Raw genomic sequence first — 23,121 nt, 5'->3', positions numbered from 1 at the left:
TTGTCAGGAAAAACATAGATTTAATGGAATGCATGGAGAAGCTCCCAAAGTCCACACTGGAGCCACAGCTCTGACTCTGACACTTTACTCCAGGGTCAGTCCTTCCTTTCTGCCCACCAGAAGCCTGGGGATGCTCAGGAACACTGGTGCTTGATGTGCCCCTTCAGAGCTCTCTCCAGAGAGAGAATTAAGGTGCATTGCTAACTCCACACACACCATCTTCATGGCAGCCTCTTCATCAGCTCTTCAAATCTTCCAGAGAAGGGAGCTCAGCCCAGAAATCCCTCTCTTCTTGGTGAATGAAGAATCCTTGCATTATCCAACATGTGGCAAAGGCTGTATAGAAACCATCCTGGGGGGAGGGAGGGAGAGCCACACTGGTCCTAGCAATGAGATTCGAGCTCTGTCAGCATCAGGAGGCCAGCTCTGGTAGAGGGAAGGGGCTGCTCTGTGCCTGGCCTGGAAGGCAAGTCCTCAAGTGGGCAGGTGAGTTGGCGGAACCTCTGGAAGGCAAAGACAGCACTAAACACAGCTGCAAGGACAAAAAGTGACCTGGGCCCTCCCCTGCAGATCTGCTCACTAAATGCCAGACATATCCAAAATAAGGACAGTCAGTATTTCAGAAACCAAGGGGATAAACTCATCTTCCAACTACTTGTCCCATGGCAAGCATTGAGCACATGAGGTATCTAACACAGGGGTAATGAAGGAAAGCTCTGTCCTCCATTTGCTCCAGGGCTCGAAAGCAGTCTGAAGGAAGGTTGGTGACAAAGTACCTCCAAGTCATATCCTCCATCAGCACAGAGCCTGTGCACACAGGATTGGCTTTAACTAGGACAAGTTCATAAGGGGTTACTCTCATACCACATCATGCTGTGCAGCCTTGCCTTGCCTCTGCAGCTGTTCCCACTCCTCCCTGTGTGTGCTGGACACAGGGGTCAGGGGCCCATTGCTGTCACAACCCATTCTGGAACACTTGCAGGAGGCAGGAAATGAGAGGGATCCTGGAGGTTCAGGACTGTTTGTGAAATCTCACCCTGAAATCATGAGCTGTGGCAGGGGTAGGATGCTCATCTGGAGCAAGGACTGGTTTTCTAGCTCCCTGTCTCTCCAATGTATTACAGGGCAACCAGCAATGCATCACTCTGGAAGCAGGACAGAGCACTAAGGTAGTGCTCAGCACTAAGACTGATGGGAACTCCAAATTCCCAGTGATCCACTCCATTCCAACTCTAAGACCTCAGCACAAACTGGTGAACTCAGCTGACCATAATGCTCAGGGGCTCTGGAGCTTTCTCAGAGCAAGTCCTCAAGCCTCAATTAAGGGCAGCATGGAGATCATCTTTATCCTCTCTATCTAATAACCTTTTTCCTGGTGGAACTTAAAAAAACAGGTCTGTTATAGCAATTAACTCATTTAATTGATTTATTCTGGGCTCCTTCCTAATCAACCTGCAACGCACAAGTGATTCCACTGCAGGGCTTCAACACAGAAGCATAGCCCATGCCCTGATCCCAGAGCACCAGCCTCACCTCTCTGAGTGAGCCTTTGATGGTGGAGAGTTTGTAGACAACCCAGAGAGGGATGCACACCATGGAGGAGAGGGCCAGCAGCCATCCCAGAGTATCTCCCCACCACGGGTACACATACTTCTTGTTGTAAGTCAATGGGGTGTATTTGATCAAAGAAAACAGGAAGGTTGCCTGGCAAGGTGAAAGAGACCAAGAAAAAAAAAATAAGAGAAAGATAATCAACACCATGAAAAAAGAGAGGTCTTCCTGGTAAGTACACATCTGCAGAGAGACTCATGGTGAAAAGGATCACCTTGGGACACCAACAGAGGAGAGACTTCATTAAACAGGGTTTGCTGGGACAGCCCCCACAGGCAATGCCAGAACCCAGGATATTCCTCTGCCTGCCTTGGATGCCTCTAGACCCTGGCAAGGGGCTCAGAAATCTTGGCATGGATTCAAAAACACCTGTGCCTTGGATTTTAGCAGCCCACAGAAAAAATTACTAACTGTGTGAAGATTTACAAGCCACAAGAGTTTGAGTAGAATGATAGTTAATTTGTCACAGGGTGAAAAAGTAGAATTTCGGGGATTTAGAATAAGGGTTCAAGAAGCAAGATGGAGGAATCTGGGCGTGTTCTGTCCTTCTCCTTCTTCTTGTCCTCCATCTTCTGCTATGATGGTGCCACTGTTTGATTGGTTTAGAGACAGACTGTCTAACACAGGTGATAGGTATTGGAAAATTATTGTAAATAAAGTACACATAGTTCTTCGTATAAAAAGCTAACACCATCCCAAGGGCGGTCAGTGTGTCATAAACTAACCTGCCAGACAGATCTCAGCAGGTCAGAGAAAAAGTGTAACAGATAAGAGAAAATAAACAACCTTGAAAAACAGAACTGACAAATCTCGACTTCTTCAGTCACGCAGCTGGGAAAAAAGACTTTCTAATACCTCAGGAGCCATTTCAACAACAAAAATCTGAAAGGGCAACACTGGTCATGGGTCATGACATCAAGGAGCTTGTCCCATTAGCAAACACCTCTGTCACAGCTCAGCCTCTCCCCATTCCTGAGTCCCACACCTGGCCCCCAAAGCTACAAGCACAAATAACAAAAGGCCCCCATAGTCCAGGCTATATAAACCCCTATATATATGCACATCCCTCTGTATATATGTAGGTGTCTGTATCTCAGAGGCACCCAGCTCTGCCCATCTTCCTCCCCACAGCTCTTCCTCCTGTTGTCCTCACCATGCAAACTGCAGGGGTGATGAAAAGCCAGCAGTATTTGATGAGGGGCCACGGCCGGTAGCCGATCATATCTTCAATGTTATCATAGAAACGCTCAGCACCTGCAGAAGACAGCAAGGATGGGAACCCTCTCTGCCACCAGGGAAGGAGGGCAGCAGGGTCTGTGTGTTCAGGGTCCTGCTTCACCACTCTTTAGTTGCAATAGCCTCAGTGCAGCCAACAGTCAGGTCAGGGAGTTCCTCAGGAGAGCTTCAGTCTTTGTCCTGGACTAACTTCCTGTCCTCCCACAACAGCTCAATAGGTCAGCAGGGCCAGCCCCTCAGCCTCTCCAAGGCTAGGACTTCAGCACAGGTTTTACCCATATCTGGTGACTGTCAAGACTGTGAGAGAGAGCTCTCAAAATGTTTGAGTCTCAAGCCCTCTGAACACATGCTGAGAAAAGATTTTTCAGATTGCTCCAATTTCCCAAGGAAGGAGTGTCTTGAAAGCAGGAGCACATAGGAGCATGCAGGGGATATCCACCAGGGTGTTCCTGTGAGGAAGTCCCTGCCAGTTGAGTCCAGGGCCACCAAAGCAAAGGTTTAGATTCTGCCTTGCACTACAAAGCACTTACCTAGTTAAGCTACCAACCAAATTTTTGAGAATGAACCAGACCAGACTGTGAGAGGGCAGAGCTGTGGACATCCCCCCCAGTTCATACTCACCATAGACCCAGGCGATGCAGAGAGTCTCAAAGATGGCCACAAAAAGGAGGCACATGCCACTGGCAGCATAGTAATCAAAGAGCTGGAAGACATACATCCCACCCTGGGAAGGCCCAAGTGGGCAGCAAGAGGAGAGAGAGGGGAGAAGAATCAGGCAAAGAGCTAGAGCCAGAGCAGAAAACAAACCAAATATCTCCCTCTCTGAGAGAGTTTTAGCCTAGAGATAAGGCACATCCCTTGTGCCCAAGGCCCAACAGAGACATGCAGCCACCCTGCTGCTCTCAGGAGTCTCTGCAACCCTTCATTTCAATGCAGGGCAGCACAGCAGATGGCAACTGACTGCCAGAGATTGTGGGGATGTTTTAGGGGAAGACAATACCTAGGCAACTCTTGCAGCTGGAAGTAAGGATGGAAACCCCCCTTTAAGATACACAATCCATCTGATTGACTTCAAAGTCCCAATTGGCAGAAGGAAATAACTGCATGCAGTCTGGCTGTTTCACTGCCCAGGTCTGCAGGGCTGCCTCCAAAACAAATGGGTAAATCCAGGCACTGTGTTGCATGTACAACATCAGAGACAGCTTTTCCAAAAGTTATGCCCCAATGAAAACACAAAGTGCCAAGAGCATTCTGGCAGCAGCAATCCACACATTTATATTGCTAGGCAGAGTTCAAAGTTTTAAACAAGAACAGTTTAGCTCCCAGGCAATTACAAGGGGAATACAGAGGATATCAGTACAATGGAGAAGGGGTGCCCTGAGGCCTGACAAGTTTCCTTATAGCAAATGTTCCTGTAGCTCCATTCAGGAAGAAAGAGAATGACAAGGGCACTCCCCCTCCCATGCAACAGGCTACAGCTGTAAAGGTTTGGCCTGTGTCAAGATAAATTTATAATCAAAACATAGGTTGCCCAGAGCTCCAGCTATCAGTCTTGGCAGGAGAAGTATCAGCACTGTGACTGGCACAAGGAGCAAGGGCTGGAAGGGAAAACACGAATGGCATGAGAAGGGCAGGGCAGCAGGATGGGACTCAGCAGCAAGCTCTCGGCCCCAGTGTAAGACTTCACCACCCACCAGGTCCCACCCTGTCCTGGCAAGGACCAGGTGGTCTGAGCCCAAAATACCTCTGTGAGCATCACCAAGCCAACCAGATATGAGAGGATGGAGACCACCAGGATGAGGGTCTCCCGGCGGTTCTTCTTGCGGAAGATGGTGGGGTACATGTCCACAAGAGCTGTCACAAGACTCTCCACGCAGACAAACTGCAAAAAGCAGAGATCCCACCTCTGTCAGCCCATCCTGGCCAGCTTCCCAGCCCCACTGGCTGCCCCTCAGCCAAGCTGAAGCCTGTCCTGAAGAGACGTGGCTTTTGTCTGGTAGGGAGTCACTCTGCTCCTGCAGCTTTACCTGGCTGTCCAGTCCCAGCAAGACAACCATCAGGAAGAAGAAGCACGCCCAGAGTGGGGAGAAGGGCAGCATGACCACAGCCCGAGGGTAGGCGATGAATGCTAGGCCAGGCCCTGCAGAGAGAAGGGCTTTCAGAGCAATGCCACTGCAGCAGCACAGCACAGCTGGTTCAGTCCAGCCCGAGGCAGCCACCCAGCCAAGGCACAGCTTGGGGCCATGCAGCCTCTCACTCTAGTAATACCCGTGCTGTGCATGAAACTCAGGCTCCTGAGCAGTGAGGGAAAAGCAGGAAGGGAGGTAAGGGGACACAGCAACCTCTGGCTGCTTCACTGTGGCAAGGGCTGGGAGCCAGGGGAAGCCTCTGAGCCCAGGGAGCACAGCACAAGCCTGGGTATTTGCCAAGCAGGCACCTCAGCACCCTCCCCACAAGAGACAGAAGCTGCCTAACCCCAGCCCTCACCCTTACAGGCAGCTTTTATTGGGCTCAAACTTACTGCATCTCAGTACTATTCCCCCCCAGTGGCTGGGAGCTCAAGTGGCAGCACCCCCACAGCCCCATCCCACCAGGGCCTTCACTCACCTGACTCAGCCACGTTGGCGATGGGCACACCCTGCTCCTCTGCCATGAAGCCCAGGATGGAGAAGATGGCAAAGCCAGCCACGAAGCTGGTGCCACTGTTGAGGAAGCACAGGGCCACACAATCCCTGGGAGAAAGGGGAAAAGCATCAGTCAGCTATGACCCACAACTCATGGCAGCCTCCCAGGACAGCACCTGCTTTTCTGCCCCAGGCACTGTGTCTCTCCCAACACACCTGCAGCTTGACTCAGCACCAGGAGCTGCAGAAAGATGCCCCAGGCTGGACAACACAGCAGGACTCCCCCAAGGGAAGCCTTGTCCAAGGACAGCATGAAGATGCATTGCTCACCTAACTCCTTGCTTGTGAGAGAGTCTTCCCACACATCTAAATGCCAGGGTTTTTTTTCTGGTTTTTTCCCCTCTCTCTCCCCTGGTCCCTTCTGTAGCAGCATGTAACTGTTTTTGTCTGAGAAGGGAACATTTTTTTTTTCTTTAATAGATTTCTCAGACCAGTTACAATCTTCTGGGTTCTCAGCACTACTAGTTATCTCCTAGTCTTTGCATTATGAGGAAAAGATAATCACAGCCATCCAATTTATTTTCTCTGATCTATTCCCTTTTGTCTCTGTTTCATCTCATTCTCATCCATCAACACTTTAAACTGAACATCTCTTATCTATCCAATTCCTTTTTACGCTTGAGCCTCCCTGGTTCTCTTGTGACTGCAACCCTGGGGACAACAATAACATTTGCAGCATCATTCTGAGATATTCTGAACCAAACTGAATGCACCCCTTCTGGCATTTCATGGCCTGCTCTGACTTTATTAAATGTTAGTCTGCAAATCCAGTGTGATTTTTCTGTATCAGAAAATAGCATTTTTGTATATTGTATAGCATTTTTGGGGCTTCGTGCTCCTCTGCTTGCATGTTAACTAGGTCAGAGCCCCTGCATCATACAAATTCAAATCATTGCTTCCAAAGCACAGCTCCTTGCACTGTCAAGGACTGCACAGCACCCAGCTCTGCCTTTGCATTTGGTTTCTAAGGCTCAAGGAATCTCCCAGCTGGAAAGGAAGGTCACAGTCCATCAATCCCAGCTATACAATGGGAGGTCAAAACCCAAACCTCATTTCTCCAGTTGCTATGAAGTGCCTGCTCTCCACTCAAATTATATTTTCAGTAATTTGATACAAATTCTCACATGTTTCAAATAGTTCCTCGTCCTTCCTGGTGTTTCTCCCTCTTTCCCCTGGATGTATCCATGACAGATGAAACCCTCCTTGGAAAGGCATGGACTGAAAGGCGTTCTCCCATTATCTGGAAGGTGGGAAGGGGTGTCATGGTAGAGAGTAAAATGAGGGGATGGCCAGATCAAAGAGATCTCTGCAGATTTACACCTGAAAGGGAACCAGGCAAACCTGAAGAATTCCCTTGCTGTGACTGGAAACAAGAAATGGTCAATACTGTTTGATGCCATCTTGGACCGCTGCCACATGAACAAAGGTTTCTACTGCCCACATCCTTTTCCAGGTCACCCATTCTGGGTGACCTGGAAATAACAAAGTACCTGGCCTGGCATAAAAAAAGCGGGGCACCATGCTGATGTCCTTCTCCCCTGCTAAATCCTGGTTCTGTCTTCTTATCCAAACTAAGCCTGTAAAGCACAGCACTGACTCATTAAAACTGGATCTATGCCTGGGAGATGCTGGTCAAAGTTTTGACACCAAAGACACCAAAACTAAAACCAGTGTTCCTAGAAGAGCCAAACAGCACACAGGGTAAAAGCACAGCACCATGTGCAGACAGAGGTCTGTCCCCTTGGCTACAGCAACTCCCAGCTGCAGTTACAGAAGGTCTTTACAACCCTTTTGCTGAGCAGCCCCTGTCATTGTCTCCATGTTACATATTAGACTAGGGATGCAAAGGGCTAATGTCCAAGGACGTGTTGAAGGCCAGAAACAGATCCATTATCTCTTCTTTTCCTACAGCTTTTTCTCTCAAAACTGAATGTGGGAGAAGAGACATGATAAGAAACAAGCATCCTAGCCCTGTTGTTGGAGAGGCAGCCCTGCAGCAGAAATGAACTCCTGAAGTGAAGAAAGATGCCAAGCAAGGATCATGTAGCCAGTGATGTCCCTGGACCTTTGATGGCAACAACCACAATTCTCAATTTAAAACATGGGGCAGAAGTCAGTGCCAGGAGCAACCTAATCAGCAGAGAAAGTGTGGGAAGAGAGGTGGCCTCCTCTCACACAAGCCTTTTAACCCTGGGGATGGATACACCTACAGCAAAATGAGTTTATTTTCACTGGACCACTTCAACTCAGCAGCCTGATTCTATCTGGCAACCTGGTCCATTTCAGCTCCTGCAGTCCAGCATGCAATAAACAGAAGTCACACCTGCAGGGTCCTATGTAACCATATGAGATAGCACACAGGAACACAGAGCCCTGACAGCTGTGCCAGTCACTGTGTCCAAATGAACCAGAGAAGGATAAATCACAAGGGGAAAGGACTCCAGTTGAGAGCCATTAGATTTCACAGTTCTCCTTTCCCTGTAGCTGCTTGTGCAGCCACATAATAATGTGGGCTGGCCACACAAAGCTAGTGAAGAGAATCTAACTTTGAAGAGTGTGGAAGAGGGGACAGACACACAATTCACTTGGGTATAAAGCACAGAGAACTGGATGTGGGGAGAAAACACCTGGAATGAGTTTTCCTATGCCTTGAGTAGAAACAAAAATCATGACACTTCCAATGCCAGCAGGCTCCAGCAGATCCCTCATGTTCAGGGAGGGGAAGGCTCGAGGCAGCAGTTACCTGTAGCAGTTGTTATGGTATTTGTTATAGCTGCCCAGAGCCGTCAGGCATCCCAGACAAATTGCATACGAAAAGAAGATTTGAGTGCCTGCATCCATCCAGACCTGCAAGGGAGATGCAAACACAGGTGAGAAGACAAGGCCAGCACAGACACTGCGCAGATGGGAAGAGGCAGAGCCCCAAGGCTGCTGTAAGCACCAGAAAGGCCAGGGATCAGAAGGCCAGCAGGACTCTGCATTGAAACAAGCCTTTTCTAGAAGGAGGTTGTACAGTGCCAGGAATTACAGTGCTCAGTGAGACACCCAGGGGAGCTGGGCATGCCAAAGGGAAGGGATACATCAGGCGCCTCATCCACCTAAATTACATATAGCTCTTCCTCACCACCTATTTCTTTGACAAATCTGCAGCACCCTGTGGCATTCACATGGCATTCAGCCACCCAGGGATTTTCTCCTGGGAAGCTGAAAGGCAGTGAGACAGGCCTCAGAGAAAAGGAAAACAATTGTTATCTCATTTGCTTCTCCAGTGTTATGCTCATGTGGAATGTGTTTGGAGATTGTTTACCCACAGGTGATTGTTTCATTGGATTCTGCTGTGGGTTGTTTTGACTCATTGGCCAATCAGTGCCAAGCTGTGCTGGGACTCTGGAAAGAGTCATGAGTTTTCATTATTATCTTTTTAGCATTCAGTAAGTATCTTTTCTGTATTCTTGAGTATGGTATAGTATTCCTTAATATAATATAGTATAATAAAGTAATAAATTAGCCTTCTGATAAGATGGAGTCCTCCTCATCATTCCTTCCTTTGTCAGTGGACCTGCATTTACAATAGCACCCTGTGACACTCAAAGCCTTCTATCAAGAAGAGACCAGATGAGCACTTCCCATGAGAGCTGAAGGAGCCCTCTGCCACCAGAGGAAGGGTACTTGATTTGGGCAAGCCTAGTCTTCAACTGGCCAGCACAGGTACATACAGCTTGTGGTGATGGCCCTTCCCTCCAAGGCCTAATGTAAATACTCTGAAATTTAAATGAAATTCAGCTGGGGAGGGAAATGCTAGAAATAAACAGAGTTGATTGTAAAAGACAGGTCCTAAAAGAACATACAAAAACACTGTTATTCCCATGAGGCCCTTTGCTCTCACTGTCAATAACACATCCCAGGGCTCTGAGGCTGACATTTGTCAATGCCAAATTTCATCTGAAAGCCTAGCTGTGTGCAGTCACCAATTCAGGCACTGTCACTTCCTGCTGCAGACTACAGCAAAAGCAGGAACCCATGGTGGGGAATGAAGCAATGACAAAGATTATGAAATAAACCTCTGTTCTCTAAGATATTTTTTTCCCTAGGGGTTTTATAAAACAGAGATAAGACAATCATTCAACAACACAGAAGCATAGCCACATTTTCAAGACTAAAGAAAAGCAGAAATAAAATATTGCTGGGACAACTTTATGAGAAAAGTCTCCATTTGCCTACACTCTCCTCTCCCAGAGTGGCAGTGCCGTAAGCCCTCAAGCAGCAGCCTTGCCCCAGAGCCCCTCTGAGAAGAACAGGGGCCAATGGAAAGCACAACAGTGCTTTCCACAGGTTTTGATGCCTTCAAATCACACCTGTATCTGTCAGCCAAGACCTCATGTCCTGAGGGAATGGTTGGCTGGGCAGCACCTGCCCAACCACCCCCATTGCTCAGGCCACCCTTACCAATGCATGGTTCTGCCTTTCCTCTTTCCTACTGGCCAAAATGCAACCATGTAGTGACAGGTTTTGTTTTATATTTACTTCTCCTTCCTGGCTAATGAGCCTTACAGAGGCATGTTACAATCCCATTAACTACCATTTTCTCAGAAGAAATTCTGGATTTAGCTCAAGGCATAGATGCACAGAATAAATCCTCTCCCCACCCACTGCTGCAAACTCCAGCAGAGAAAGAAGGCCAAAGTGCTGCTAGGGCTAGGTTTGGTGAAACTCCTCTCCCTGACTCTTCTGCAAGCCACTTGCCTAACATTCAACCCCACCATCTTCCAACTCCATGGAAACCCTGGACTCTGGGTTTCAAGTCAAAAAGGAAGTGAGAATCAATCTCTGATTGTAGAATGGGAAGGAACAGGTGATGAGATGGAACTGGAACAACTAATTCAAAGCACTGGGAAGTCAAAAAAGTAATTGACCTCAGTGTATTTTACTCTTTTTGGAGATAAATGGGAAGATGGGTTTAGAGAGCAAGGTATTAATTTTTTTCAGTTCAAAGACATTAGAAATAGATCAAAGCCCTTTTAAAATTGATTCCTAAAGCATCAGTGTGCTCTTGGGCAGCACAGGCACACCTTTCATTTTGCAGCTATGTTTTAGGCACAGCAAGGCACCAAGGTGAGCTGGAGCAGCAGACACCTTTGCATCAATAATTTAAACATCTTTGCACAGACTGGAATCAAATGCTTTGTTAGGTTTGCTTTTTATTTTGCTGTTCATTGATAGAGCTCTTGTTTTCCATCAAATCTGAGCTCAAAACACACCCTCTCATGGGGTTTGTAGCTCTTGTAGCTCAATTTGTCAAGATAACAAGACTTTTGCCATTAAGCTGCCTACCCCATGCCTGTCATAACATTAGACTCAGTTGATGCTTTTCTACCAGATTTAACAGTTGTCAGAAACCTCAAGGATATCAATTACCTATGAATTGCACAACAGTTAGGGAATGGGAAAAAGACAGGAACTCAGGGTCCCCACTGAGCAAAAAGCTACAGGGAAGAAGAGTCAACCAGTGTTAAATATCACATAAATCACACAAGCAAAGGAGAAACACCCCTCAGGCAGGAAAAGAACTGGTGCTTTACCAGCCATGGTGGAAGCCAAATATCAAGAGGCCAAGCTTCATTAGCTCTGTGGTTTATGACACGGCTCATTTCTAAAATCCAGTGATAACCCTGCAACTTGTGTAGCAGAGGGGTCTGTGGGCTCCTCACTTCCCTGCCTGCTCTGCCCAGTCTCACACATGTGGAGTGCACACCTGGTTGTGTGGGAGTCTCAAAGGGATATCTCTATGGAAGACATAAGCTTATGCTCCCATTTGGAGCAAGGCAGCCTGTTATTGAAACCTTAAATAAAGCTAAGCTTGACTTGCAGAGCTTATGATCCTACTTAGCATGACTGTGAACCCCAGCTCAGGCTGTCTGCACATTATTTCAGGCATTAAAAGGTTACTGCAGCTCCTGGGCCAAAGACAAAAGACATCTACAACCTTCCCAGTTTCCTTGCAATTCCCAACTGCTTCCCCCAGATTTCTTGAGGGGGAAAAGGACTGCCACAGGACTGATGCCATGTGTGCTCCTGACCCCCTGCTGATGGGGTCAAGCAGCAGATGGGGTAACTGGGAGTGGAAAGGGGTCCAGCCTCCTCCAGCAGCACCACTGCCCATCCAGCTCCACAGGGCTCACGGGGGCTACATAGACCTGTTGTCATCATATTGCAAAAGTTCCATACCTTCTTGGTGATTTCTGATGGTCATCTCCTTGCAGCACTGACTTCTTCACAGCACAACTAACAAACTCCAACTCTCTTCAGCACCAGCTAACCCACTCTTTTGTAGCACTCATCTTCTTATTGGGCACAGCTGTGGCCTATTAAGGGCAGGGCTGTTCCTAATCTTTGGTGATTAGTACACCTGCAACTCCTCAGGGGTGAGACTGCCTTCTGCACTATATTTTCTTATATTGTATCACTCCACACAGACCATTCACTTCAGCAAAGCAGCTCAAACCTTTTCTCCCCAGCCTGCTGCCTGTGCTCATTTCTCTCCCTGTAGTGACTCAGAGAAATGGTTTTTTCAGCTGTTTCCCAGACCAGTCAGACTAAAAGGCTTCACAGGGTCAGGCCGTGCTCTCTTTCCACTGCAGATAAAAGCATCCTGCTGTTCTCTGGCCACTGCTCCCAAAGAGACTGGTAAAGTTTATCCTGTTCAGATTTTGCTGGCATATTGGCAGAATGGGTATTTTGAGTTAATTATTGTCTGCATTTTTCTAAGCCATCCAGTTTATTTAATTCATAATTCAAATTCTTTGAACATGTTGTTTGGTCCAGTTTGCAATAGCTTCCTATTCTGTTTTTAGCCAAAACATTTACACCTGAGCTGCTGTTATTCAAGATTGTTATGGCCACTCCTCTGTCTCTTAATTTTCTCAGCAATATTCACTTTATTACATGTACTGGAATTTAATAGCTCCCAATACTGAAACAAGTCCTTTCTTAGGAGGTTCTCAAAGCACTTACATAATAACAGCAAAACCACTTTAAAGCAAAACGTTATTGAACCCCAGTGGATGCCATACATCAAATATAGGTGGCATGCTGAGAAGCACTGAACTGTCCCCATCAGCAAGCAGAGACAGCACAGCAGGGAGTGGGTACATGCTGTGTGGAGGGTCACACTTGGTGTAATGCATAGCAGAGAGCAAAAAACAGCCAAATCTTGAGCTACAGTTCAAGCAGCATTTCTTTTGCTCACAACATCACAGCTCACGAGTCAGCCTGGGGCGCTCACTGGCACTCCCCACCAGCCACCCACTGCACCACACAACAAACACATCCCTGCCTTGGAAAGGGACATGGTGACTCCTAAGGTTTCACTGCAAGACTCTTGATTTCCAGCACACTGACGTTCCCCTTGGCTCAGGGCTGGCACACAGGCCCCAGCCCAAAGATGCAGCTCACGTCCCACTGTGTTGCACCAGCACAGAGCTGAGGCCCAGGGCAATGCTTCCCCCATCCCCATTTATCCCAACAGAGAGGAGACAGGGAATGGGTCACTGGCATTTGTAAAGTGTTCCTATTCCATCTGCCCAGCATCGTGTTCTCAATCCCAGAGCCAAATCTGTTTGGAAAATTCTCCTCGGGAATGAGGAACAGGGGCTTTGTTCCCCAGTTAATCTTCCTCTGCCAGCACTTAAGGCCCCCACAATGTCCTGTCTGAGAACACTGACCTCATGTTATCCCCACACCTCAGGGGCCTGGAGGGACATTTTGCACCCACGAGGGCCCTCCCACCATTGGGGTTAATTTAAACACCACAAGAAAACAAACAGGTTTGGGGTTCATCCCAAGGAACGCAGCTGCTGCCCCGGGGAGGTGCAAAGGGGCGAGCGGGGCTCCCAGGGATGCTCTTCGCTGCCCGGCTTTATGGTTCTCCCCGCCCTGCTGCTTGCGAGCTGACAGACAGACCGACAGACAGACAGATAGCTTCATTCCTTCCTGCTATGTCAGCGCTGAGATCAGGCTCAGCAGGGCAGCAGGGCTGGGAACAGGCATGGGGCAAGGAGGCGGAGGGAACCACCCGGCTGCGTTCTCCCCACAGGGATGCGCAGCTCCGGCAAGGCAGAGCAGAGGATTCCAGCCCCGAGCCCCTCTGGCCCGCTGTGGGAGCGCCAAGCTCTCCCTGCCTGCTGCCCGGTGCCTGCCCTCTGTGCCCGGGGCCACGTGGGAGCAGTGCCCGGCTCGCAGCCCCTCTGCCGGGGCGTGGGGACAGGCAGGGCCCTGTGGGTGACAATCGGGCCCTGTCGGTGCACATGTCCGCACACGGCACAGCGGGAGGAACAAACACCCGCCCGCCGAAGGGGAAAGCTGTGCAAACCCAGCACGCCGGGTCAGGACAAGGCCCTGCTGGGAAAACAATAAATACGGGGAACAAATAATATTTAGGAGGCCTGTGGTCGCCTCCCCGCTCACAGGGAAGCAGCAGCGTTTGCTGGCCATAGAGCAGCAGCAGGAAGGGCTTGGATTTGAGGCTCTGACCCCTTCCCAGCATGGCTTCAGGGGCCCCGGGTTAACCCAGCAGGTCCTGGCCCTGCAGGATGTACGTATCTCTCATCCTCCCTGTGGTGGCTGGAGAGGTTTATCCTTAACTCAGCATTGATGTGAGAGCTGCCCTGGCCCAAACCATGACCTCAGCATCCTCCCTCTGCAGCCACAGGCACAGTGGGAAGACCTCCCCAAAAAAGCTGGGGGCATCTTCTCTTGCCTTCCCTTTCTGTCCTATCTGTTGGGAAATAAGAGCCATGAGGGAAATCTGCAGGCCCAAACACTCCAAAACCCAGTCCTCAGGGAAATAGGTGAAAGAAAATGAGAGGGATGTAGGGAAGGATATTCAGAAATAAATTAGGGAAGGATATTCAAAAATAAATGCTCAACTCTGCTGCCTATTGGCACCTCCTGTTCTTCCCTGCCCCAGGACTGGGTTACAGCCCCCAAATCAGGGGTCTTCACATCTGGGATGGGTGGAAAGCAACTTCTCACAGAAGCTTCTTTCTTTATATAAAGACTGGATAAAGTACAAGCAAATACAGCATGGTGGGTGTTTTCTAGAAATTTCAAGAGGAAAATAAGAGTGGGAGGCTTTGAGAAACGTTTGCTGCTTTTCCAGAGAGACACAAACTCTGAGCACAACAGCAGCCTCTGAGCACAATTTCTTCATTCTCACTCAGCATTAAACCAAAGGAAATTTAACTAAGACTTGATACCAGATTGAAAGGAGACTACTACATTCCTTCTCTTTAAAACAAACCCAAACACACAAGACAGTCCTTTCTGCATCAGCCCCACCTGTCCTCTCCTTATATCTGTCTGTCTAAACAGTGACTGGCAGTGATATGAAAGCTTCAGTCAACAGAAAGCCTGACAGCACCTGGAAAATTCTTTTAATGACAAGTTTTACACACTTAAATCTTAGTTCTACTCTGATTTCCTCTCATCTTCTCACTGGTGGATCCCACTATACATTCCACTCCTTAATCACATTCATAAATTTCCAGCATTTCCTGCTCAATAAAACAATTGATAAAACAAATAAATGCAAAGGGTGAAGTGATCAAAAAGTACAAATGGAGGATGACTCCAAGACCCTCTGTTGGTCCTCACTGTGAAACACATCTGGAGCACAGCAATGCAGTCAAGGAGTGAGAAAACACTTTGGGCCTAGTTATGACTGACATGCTAACATCAGAATAAATAATATACATATTAAGAAAATGAGCTATGAGCTCGTTTTTTTATATTTTTTTTTCTGTAGGGACATGCAGTTCAAAATAGAATTTTGCTGTTATCTGCTCATATTTAAGCATAACTGGCCTTCCTTATTCAACACCTTGGTTTGGCAGCTCTCTGTATGGTCTGATCTACCTATCAACTGCAATTCATTTACCATTTTAATTATAGGCATTTCACAGATTGAGGAGATGAAGATGCAGGAAGATTTAGGGCACTTCACAGCCAGAAGAGACCATTACCAATCAGCTCAACTGAGCTCTCATAGACAGGATTTCCCAGTTCTGTCCAAGGTCACTTGGCAGGTGAAAAGCAATGATTTCCACACACCAGCCTGATATTCTGACATTTAATCACATCTCAGCTGTTGCTGCTCCCTTGGTAGAATCTGATAAATAATTCATCCGCTCTTTTCACGTAGTTTTTCGTATACTTTAGAGGAACTTTGATTTTGTCTCCTTGCATATTGTTTGCCCTTTGTTAAACCTCCCCTTGAGATGCCTTCTCATAAGGCTTAGATTGGAGAGGTCTTTTTTTTTTTAATTTCCAAAATCCTTTCCCTAGCACTAAGGAATATTCCATTTTTCATGGCAGTACAGAACTGCTGGTAAACAATTACAGCTCACTGTCCTGTGAGCACAAATTAATTCTAATCAGCTTGGTCCCCATGGGCTGGCACGACTCACACCACAGTTCCTGCACAGAGACAAGAGGGCACAGCCACACACACATGTGGGGCTTGGGGCACAAACCTTTCCCTCTCTGATGGGAAGACACAAGAGAAGACTCAAGCCCTGCTACATGGCTCTGTAGGATGATTAAAACCTGCTAGAGGAAGGCAACCATCGATGCCAAATCCTGCTTTTCTCTCTCAGAAGTAAAGCATTCATCAGGGAGTGTGGAGTGGGGGGAGAAGCAAGTTTTCCTCCCTTGGCTCAGCAGAGTTTTCCTCCCCTTTTTCGGAGTCATCCTGTTACTTTGAAGGGTTACTCTGCCTTTCCACCAGGATTTTCTAGGCTGGAAGGAAGATCTGCTTCTAAAGGACAGGCTGCAATTGAAAAGGTTTGCCAGGACAGGCCTAATGAGGACACAGCTAGAATCAGCCATGTCACGCCTGAGGTGGCTTAGTTCAGTCCCCTGGGCAACACAGCCACGGTAACAACAGGACTTTTCATGAGAGAAGGAGCACCACTCAAAAATATTGTTTCATTTCAAAGCCTCTTGCACCTCATCAGTGCAGAGACACAGTCACAGCAAACACAGACCTGTTCTCACCCTTCCATGCTTTTCTGCACCTCCATGCTGATGGAGTAGCAGCTCCTGCCATACATCCACCAGCACTTATGTTCCCAATTGCAAAAGTAACTTAGCACTGGTGCTAGACCAGAAAGAGTTAATAGGGTTACCAAGGGTTTTGCTGGCCTATTTTCCAGGCAGGCACCCTTTAATCTCCTTTGGAAACACCTTCACACAAAGGCTGGTACAGTGGCTCAGCTGGAGCCAGGATTTAACATGGAAGAACTTGTCCCAAAGAGATTAAAAGCAGCAGTCGGGCGCTGACCCGCCTGTCAAACAGGCAGGAATTTCTCACCAGGGATGGGAAGGAGAGAAAGGCAGCCAGGTCCCAGGGACTGCTGCTGCAGCATGCCATGGCTCCCACCATCCATGCACCCAGCATGCTTCCCAAGGGAGATGGAGCAAGAGTGCCAGGAGCAGGGCTCATCCCCATAAGCACAATGCAAAGGGGCACCCCATGCACTGTCCGGCTTCACAGCAGAGAAGCCTCCTCAGGAAAGGAAGGGATAGCTTGCACCACTCAGGAGAAAGGATTAAATCCCACTGCCCATATGGCTGAGCAATTCAGACTTAACTCAGACAGGAAAACAGCCCTGGAGGGCAAGAGAGCAGGGACTATCAGAAAAGACATCAGTATCACAGCTCTGCCTTATGGCCACAGAGGGGCAAAAGAGGGGTCAGAAAGTAGAAATTAGAAGAAAAAGAGTAGGAAAACCAAAAGAGAGAGTGAGGGCTGCCAAAGGAATCCATGGCAGCACAGCTTCACCATTCATCCCCCCCCTTCCACCTTACCTGAGGGTCTCCGAGGCGACTGATGTCTGGATAAAGGTAAAAGAGGATTCCCTGGGCTGCCCCAGGTAAGGAGACTCCCCTGATGAGCAGAACAATCAGCATGACGTATGGGAACGTGGCAGTGAAATATACCACCTGGGAGGAGCAGGAAGGGACAAGTGTGAGAGAGCAGCATGGGCCAGAGCACACAGTGCCAGCCAGCAACACAGCACTGATCCCTGGCCTGGGAATAGGTCAGGCTGCTTTGCTGAGCATCTTGCTGTCTCCTGCAGGAGAAAGAAACATGTTTTAAAATGCACTCAGGAAATGCATGACATGCCATTGCGTGCCTGGAGCCAGAGAAAATCTTTCTAGTCCTAGAGCAATCCAGACCCTGAGCCAGGCTGTCAGCAGGTTGGACTCAGAGTGGGTCTTCTGAAGCCAGTGGTGTAATATCTACATGCATCAGGGAAGGAGCTGTCCCCAGCATCCACCTTCACATCCCTACTCTAAATAAAGTCTGAGTGCCACACAGTCTCTTCTCCACAGCATTTAATGGCAAGGATGAAGGGGTCTGCAGGTAACACCTTGAAACATGACTGCCACTGAAGGACCACCAGGGACAATGCTGGGGGTCCCCAGCTCAGAGCTAGAACAAAGGGGGTGTGCCCAGCCCTTCCCAATGCAGTGACCAAATCATGGGCATTTCAGAGCAGGGCTGCAAGTCTCAGAATTACCACTAAATTGCCATCCTGTCTGGGATGCAGACCCAAACAGGACCTTGAATGTGGTATTCACATTCTCTCAATAGAGATAGACATAATTCTCTCTCCCAGGGTTTTTCCTGGGGAAGGCAGTGAGAAAGCTCAGAGAGAGAAGAAAAAACAAGTCTTATCCCTACTTGCTGCTCCTGTTGTTTGGCACATGTGGAATGTGTTATGGAGATTGTTTACCAAAGGGGATTTGTTAATTGGACTCTGGTCATCATTGTTTGGACTGATTGACCAATTAGGTCAAAGCTGTGTTGTGACTATCTGAAAGGGTCACAGGTTTTTCTTTAGTATAGTGTAATATAATATAGCTAAATACAACATTTGTTCAGCCTTCTGAGTCATGGAATCAAGGCTCTTTATTCCCTGCCTTGATGGACCCTGCATTGATACTTGAACACATGTCCTCTTGCTTTTTGTGTCACTAGCCCCATGAGAAATGCAGACACACTCAGGTAGGGTTAAAAGCACTTTTCCCTAGCAAAGGAGCTACATCCCTTGGGGAAAACCAGCATCAGATAATCCTTTCAGGGACTTCTCTACCTCTGGTAAATGTGACACTCAGTTTGGGGACTACCAGGACTGTTCAGGCTAACTGCTGTAGCATGACAGTGACACAATGACACCACATTGCAGTCTGTTTCCCACACAAACTGATATTGAGAGCTCATGCAACCTCCTCAACGATTCAAGTAATGTGAATAATCCTTTTGCACTGCTTCCACCCCTTAAAGAATTATTGGCCACCTTGAGAAGAAGTTGTTCATAATCATGCTAGGCCAAAAAAGGAAATGTTTCTTCTTCAGGATTTTTCCTGTGTGGACGTGCTGAGCAAGGACTTGCATCAGCACGCTTCACCTGAGTGCTACCCTACAGCTCTTTTCTCAGCTCTGGCAGTTGTGCACTGGAGAGCTCATCTCTGGAGAAAGTGCAAAATGTAATGATGTGAAGTAACCTGTTTCTCACACCTGCCCATCCATCCAGAATAAGTTGCTTTAAAATCCCAAAGCCCACTATCTCTTAGTGGGAGTCACAGGCTGTGACTCATCTTTGGCCATTTCTGTGTTAGGGGACATCCTGCTGAAAACAAGCATATGGTTTCCCTGGACAGTGTGACCACTTCTGGTCTGCCCCTAGGTAATCTTTATGATCTGAGCAGTAATTCAAAATCAGATTTTGTTTTCTGGTAGACGCCATCTGAATAAAGCAATGTCCAAAGCACCTGATTCTGTGAGTCCTTCCCCAAGTCAGGACACACCTTCCAGTCATTCAGTTTCATTTTGTAGGAGAGGATTTGAAAGACTTCCCATCCCTGAAAAAAACCCAATACTAGACTATCATCTCTATTTATGCATTTCATGTGCCCTGCTCTATGTATCTATGATAACACTGACACAGAGATCAGTGAAAAATACCTCCTTGCTGAGGCTCTGGATTGCCTGAGATACCTGGAGCAGGTTCATCCCAGTCCCTCTGAATCTGCATCCTGAACACTGTAGAAACCAAGTACAGGATCCTTCAGCAAGTAAATTCCTCCTAGTCTCAAATTTTCAAGGAGCTTCTGATTTAGAGCTGTACAGTGACAGTAAATCAAATCTGCAGGTCCTGCAAGTTTAACCATCATCACTGTATTTACCACACAACCAAAGTCTTCCTTTAGGAAATAATGGGATGCAAGTCTAACCTTTCTCAGCCCATGAAAGTAAGATTAAAAACAAAATTCATAAAAACAACTCATTGTCATTGAACCTTAGTGCACATTCTTCCAGGATGCCAGGTTGCATCTCTAATCTCTAAATAACATCAGTTTTAGGAGCTCAGGGTACAAACTGGTAGTTGTCTGGCATGTGATTTGGATTCATATTTTGGTAACATCCTATTGCTTTACAGCCTGTGTGAATTACTGTGTTAAGCTTTTCACTCCACAGCCACTCACACCTCCACCGACACCAGAGACCTGAATTTGGAGAATGCTTTGCTGGATTAATATTGCCAAACTTCTAACAATAGGAACATCTGGATCCAATGAGATATTACTCAGTGCTTGGCTCAGACCCAATATTTTTTATATTTTGGGTATTGTTAGCACTTACATCACTAGGAACCTTGCCGGGATCAGTGTGATCGTTCTGTCACATGCTGGTCAACAACATCCAGGGTTTTATTTGAATCTGATCCACATGCCTCTGCAAAGTGGTTCCATCTGTGACAACCTCCTGCCTGTGGGAGTGCTCCTGGGGTCAGGCAGGCCCTGTGCAGGAGGATGAGAACCACTGCTGGTCTGAGTAGGGCGATTTCAGCTCAGGGTGCTGACCCTCCACAGGCAAATCCTCAGAATTAAGGAATATTTCTTTCCCAGTGGGGTTATATTCCTGCAGCCATCCTTTTAGTCAGATTATGAAATACATGGAGGGTCGATAAATCTATGGACACTTGTTTCACTGAAAGGTTTCAAGATCTCTCCATCACTAGTACTTTTTGCTAAAAATCACTTGCATTTGACTGAGAACTTGTATCTAAAATAGATGGAATTTGTTATCAAGACTTCCCACACTACATTTGCTGTATCTTTGTATCATATTTGCTGTTATTAGACTGCCTCTGTTTTCTTTTACCAGGCCACCACAGCAAGCAGTTGCTCTTTTCTTCTAATTTTACTCCATGGAAACCAGAAAATATCATCCTTGCAAGCTGCTTGATTTGCCTGTCATGTTCCATAATCCCAGACCATTCTGGAAGCAAGAGAAACTACTAACATCCAATGCCATCCACTTGGTAGAAATGGGTACAGCTAAAGTTTACACCCCATCACACATGATGGCTTGTTCAAGACAGGCAGAGAAGACACCATTTAGGAAATACACAAAACCTTTTCATTTCCATTTGTTCTTGCTGGCTCCAGACAAAGCTAGCTGGGAATGGGGTCAGGAGGCAGTGGCAGAAACTAAGTCATGGGGTCAGTGCAAATCAGAGTGCACACTCTGTTACAGACAGCATGGAATGGAGCTGGACAGCAACACCAGTTTTTCCCAAAAACATTAAAAGAAATAACTCTGGGGTGACTAGTGTGGGGATAGAAAAGGGAGACCCTTACTGCTGGAGAACATGAGCAATTGTAGGAAGAGTTGGGACAAACAGAAAGCATAAAAAGAAGCTCCTATGGTGCTGAGGCAGAGAGGGCTTTGGGGCCATCATGGTTACCTTTTTTTATATTGAATGATTTTGAAGATTTGCCAGCAGAGGCAAAAACATGCTGCTTGCTCATGCTGTGGTGGGAAGGAAGGGAACATGCAACCACCCCAGACAGAGGAAGACTGCAGGGTGTCCTCAGCCTGTGGATGGAGAGGGACTAGATGGGGATATACACCTTGGAAATTGATGCTCTGAGATGCCTCAGTGCTCCCATCCTTTCCTATCCAAAGCCACAGAGCCTGGCTCACACTCCTGCTGCACACTGAGCCCTACAGGCTCCCACCGGCTTATGCAGCCAGTGGTTCCCAGGGGACCTCAAGGACCTCTCTGAACCTGTAAAAGGTGAGCAGAACCAGTGCTGTGACCAAGAGGCTTGACCAGAACCAAGGACTCACCTTGCCCGTGGACTTGACCCCTTTCCAGATGCAGAAGTAGCAGATGATCCAAGCCAGCAGCAGACACAGAGCCAGCTCCCAGCGGAGACCACCCAGGTGCTGGATGCCATCAGAAATCTTCAGCACTCGCCTCCTGCATTGGGGGGAAGCAAAGAAACATGCAGGAGTCAGTGATGCTGGCCACTAATGTTCCCAACACCATGCTGGTTCTCACCTCCTTAGTGCCTGGTGGCTTTGTGGGGAAAAGATGTGCCCTTCTCTTAAAAATCCTGCCAGCCATGGACACACAAGTTCATCTACTTTTCTGACAGGCTGCAATCCTCAAAGTCAGGGGTACACTGCACTTACCATGCAGAATCCATCAGGACCACCCAAAAAGCAATGTTGTCCAATCCCTTCTCCCCAGCACACTTCTCTCTTCTGAGGCAGCCCTCAGGATACAGAGCAGCACAGCATCCCATTCTGGGACTAAGACCCAGCCACCACCACCATAATCCCCACTGCTCAGTCAGAAGATAACCTTTTGCCAAACAGTCATATTTATAAAGCTTTCCTGTTTCATCTTCCCCAACAGGAAGAGGCCGCCTAGATCGTCCTCTCACAGCCAGTGTAGAGATAAAATCCTGGCTATATGGACCTTGGTACAAATGAGGTCAGATAATAACAGCCTTTCCATGCCATGTGTCAAATCTTCCTCATCACTTACAAAAGTAAGGACTCATTCTCCTCAATCTCCTACACCTCACAGTTGAACCTGAGTGTGAAACCCCAGGGTTCAGTCCCAGAAACCCAAGCCTGAGAGGGATTTGCACAACACTGGAGCCCAGCAACCAGCAGTGTCCACCCTGCTGCAAAAGACAGCAATTACCCCAAAGTAAAGGTGCTGCTGGAGAACCCATGCCTAAGGCACTCTGCTTCCCTCCCTGCCCCACAGCCTTGCAGCAGTTTGAGGGGGTGGGAGAAGGGTTGGAAAAACCACAGTGTACTCTCAGATACGCTTTGTCACGCTGCTCTTTGCCTGCTTCTGAGGATGTGGACTCTAACCAGTGCAAAGGGTGCCACTGGACTGGAACTAACTGGGAAGAGACCTGTGGAGTGTGTGATCACCCCACTGGCAGGTCAGAGCTCCTCAAAGAAATGCTGGCCTCCTACCTCCCTGCCCTGGGACAGCAGGAGCAGATTCTGCAGAGAGTGGAAACAGAAGGAACAGAAGCAATGGACAGTGGAAATTTCCAGTCCCATGCTGCTTATTCCCCAGTAACACAGGGATGGCCACAGCAGTGGTAGAAACAATGAATTTTCCAGTGTTCAGCCCTAGGAAAAGCAGCGTATGGCAGGCCCCCATTTAATCACCTGTGAGCAACAGGCAGAGGGAGAGCACAGGAGACA

General features: G+C 47.8%; 1 protein-coding gene across 1 annotated transcript in view; it reads right to left on the bottom strand.

Annotated features, from left to right (window-relative positions):
* SLC6A13 (solute carrier family 6 member 13) overlaps positions 1-23,121 on the bottom strand; it is a 31,672-nt gene continuing 8,551 nt past the window's right edge. The window contains 10 exon segments of the mRNA XM_014264219.3: positions 1-503; positions 1,534-1,704; positions 2,765-2,865; positions 3,469-3,571; positions 4,592-4,729; positions 4,875-4,987; positions 5,455-5,579; positions 8,275-8,378; positions 17,397-17,531; positions 21,733-21,865. Coding sequence (XP_014119694.2) covers positions 384-503; positions 1,534-1,704; positions 2,765-2,865; positions 3,469-3,571; positions 4,592-4,729; positions 4,875-4,987; positions 5,455-5,579; positions 8,275-8,378; positions 17,397-17,531; positions 21,733-21,865 — 1,243 coding nt within the window. The 3' untranslated portion in view covers positions 1-383.

The sequence above is a fragment of the Zonotrichia albicollis genome, chromosome 4 (genome assembly GCF_047830755.1).
Source record: "Zonotrichia albicollis isolate bZonAlb1 chromosome 4, bZonAlb1.hap1, whole genome shotgun sequence".
Lineage (NCBI taxonomy): Eukaryota > Metazoa > Chordata > Aves > Passeriformes > Passerellidae > Zonotrichia > Zonotrichia albicollis.
The sequence above is the reverse complement of the archived record's forward strand: the minus strand, read 5'-3'. Positions and strand labels throughout refer to the sequence as shown.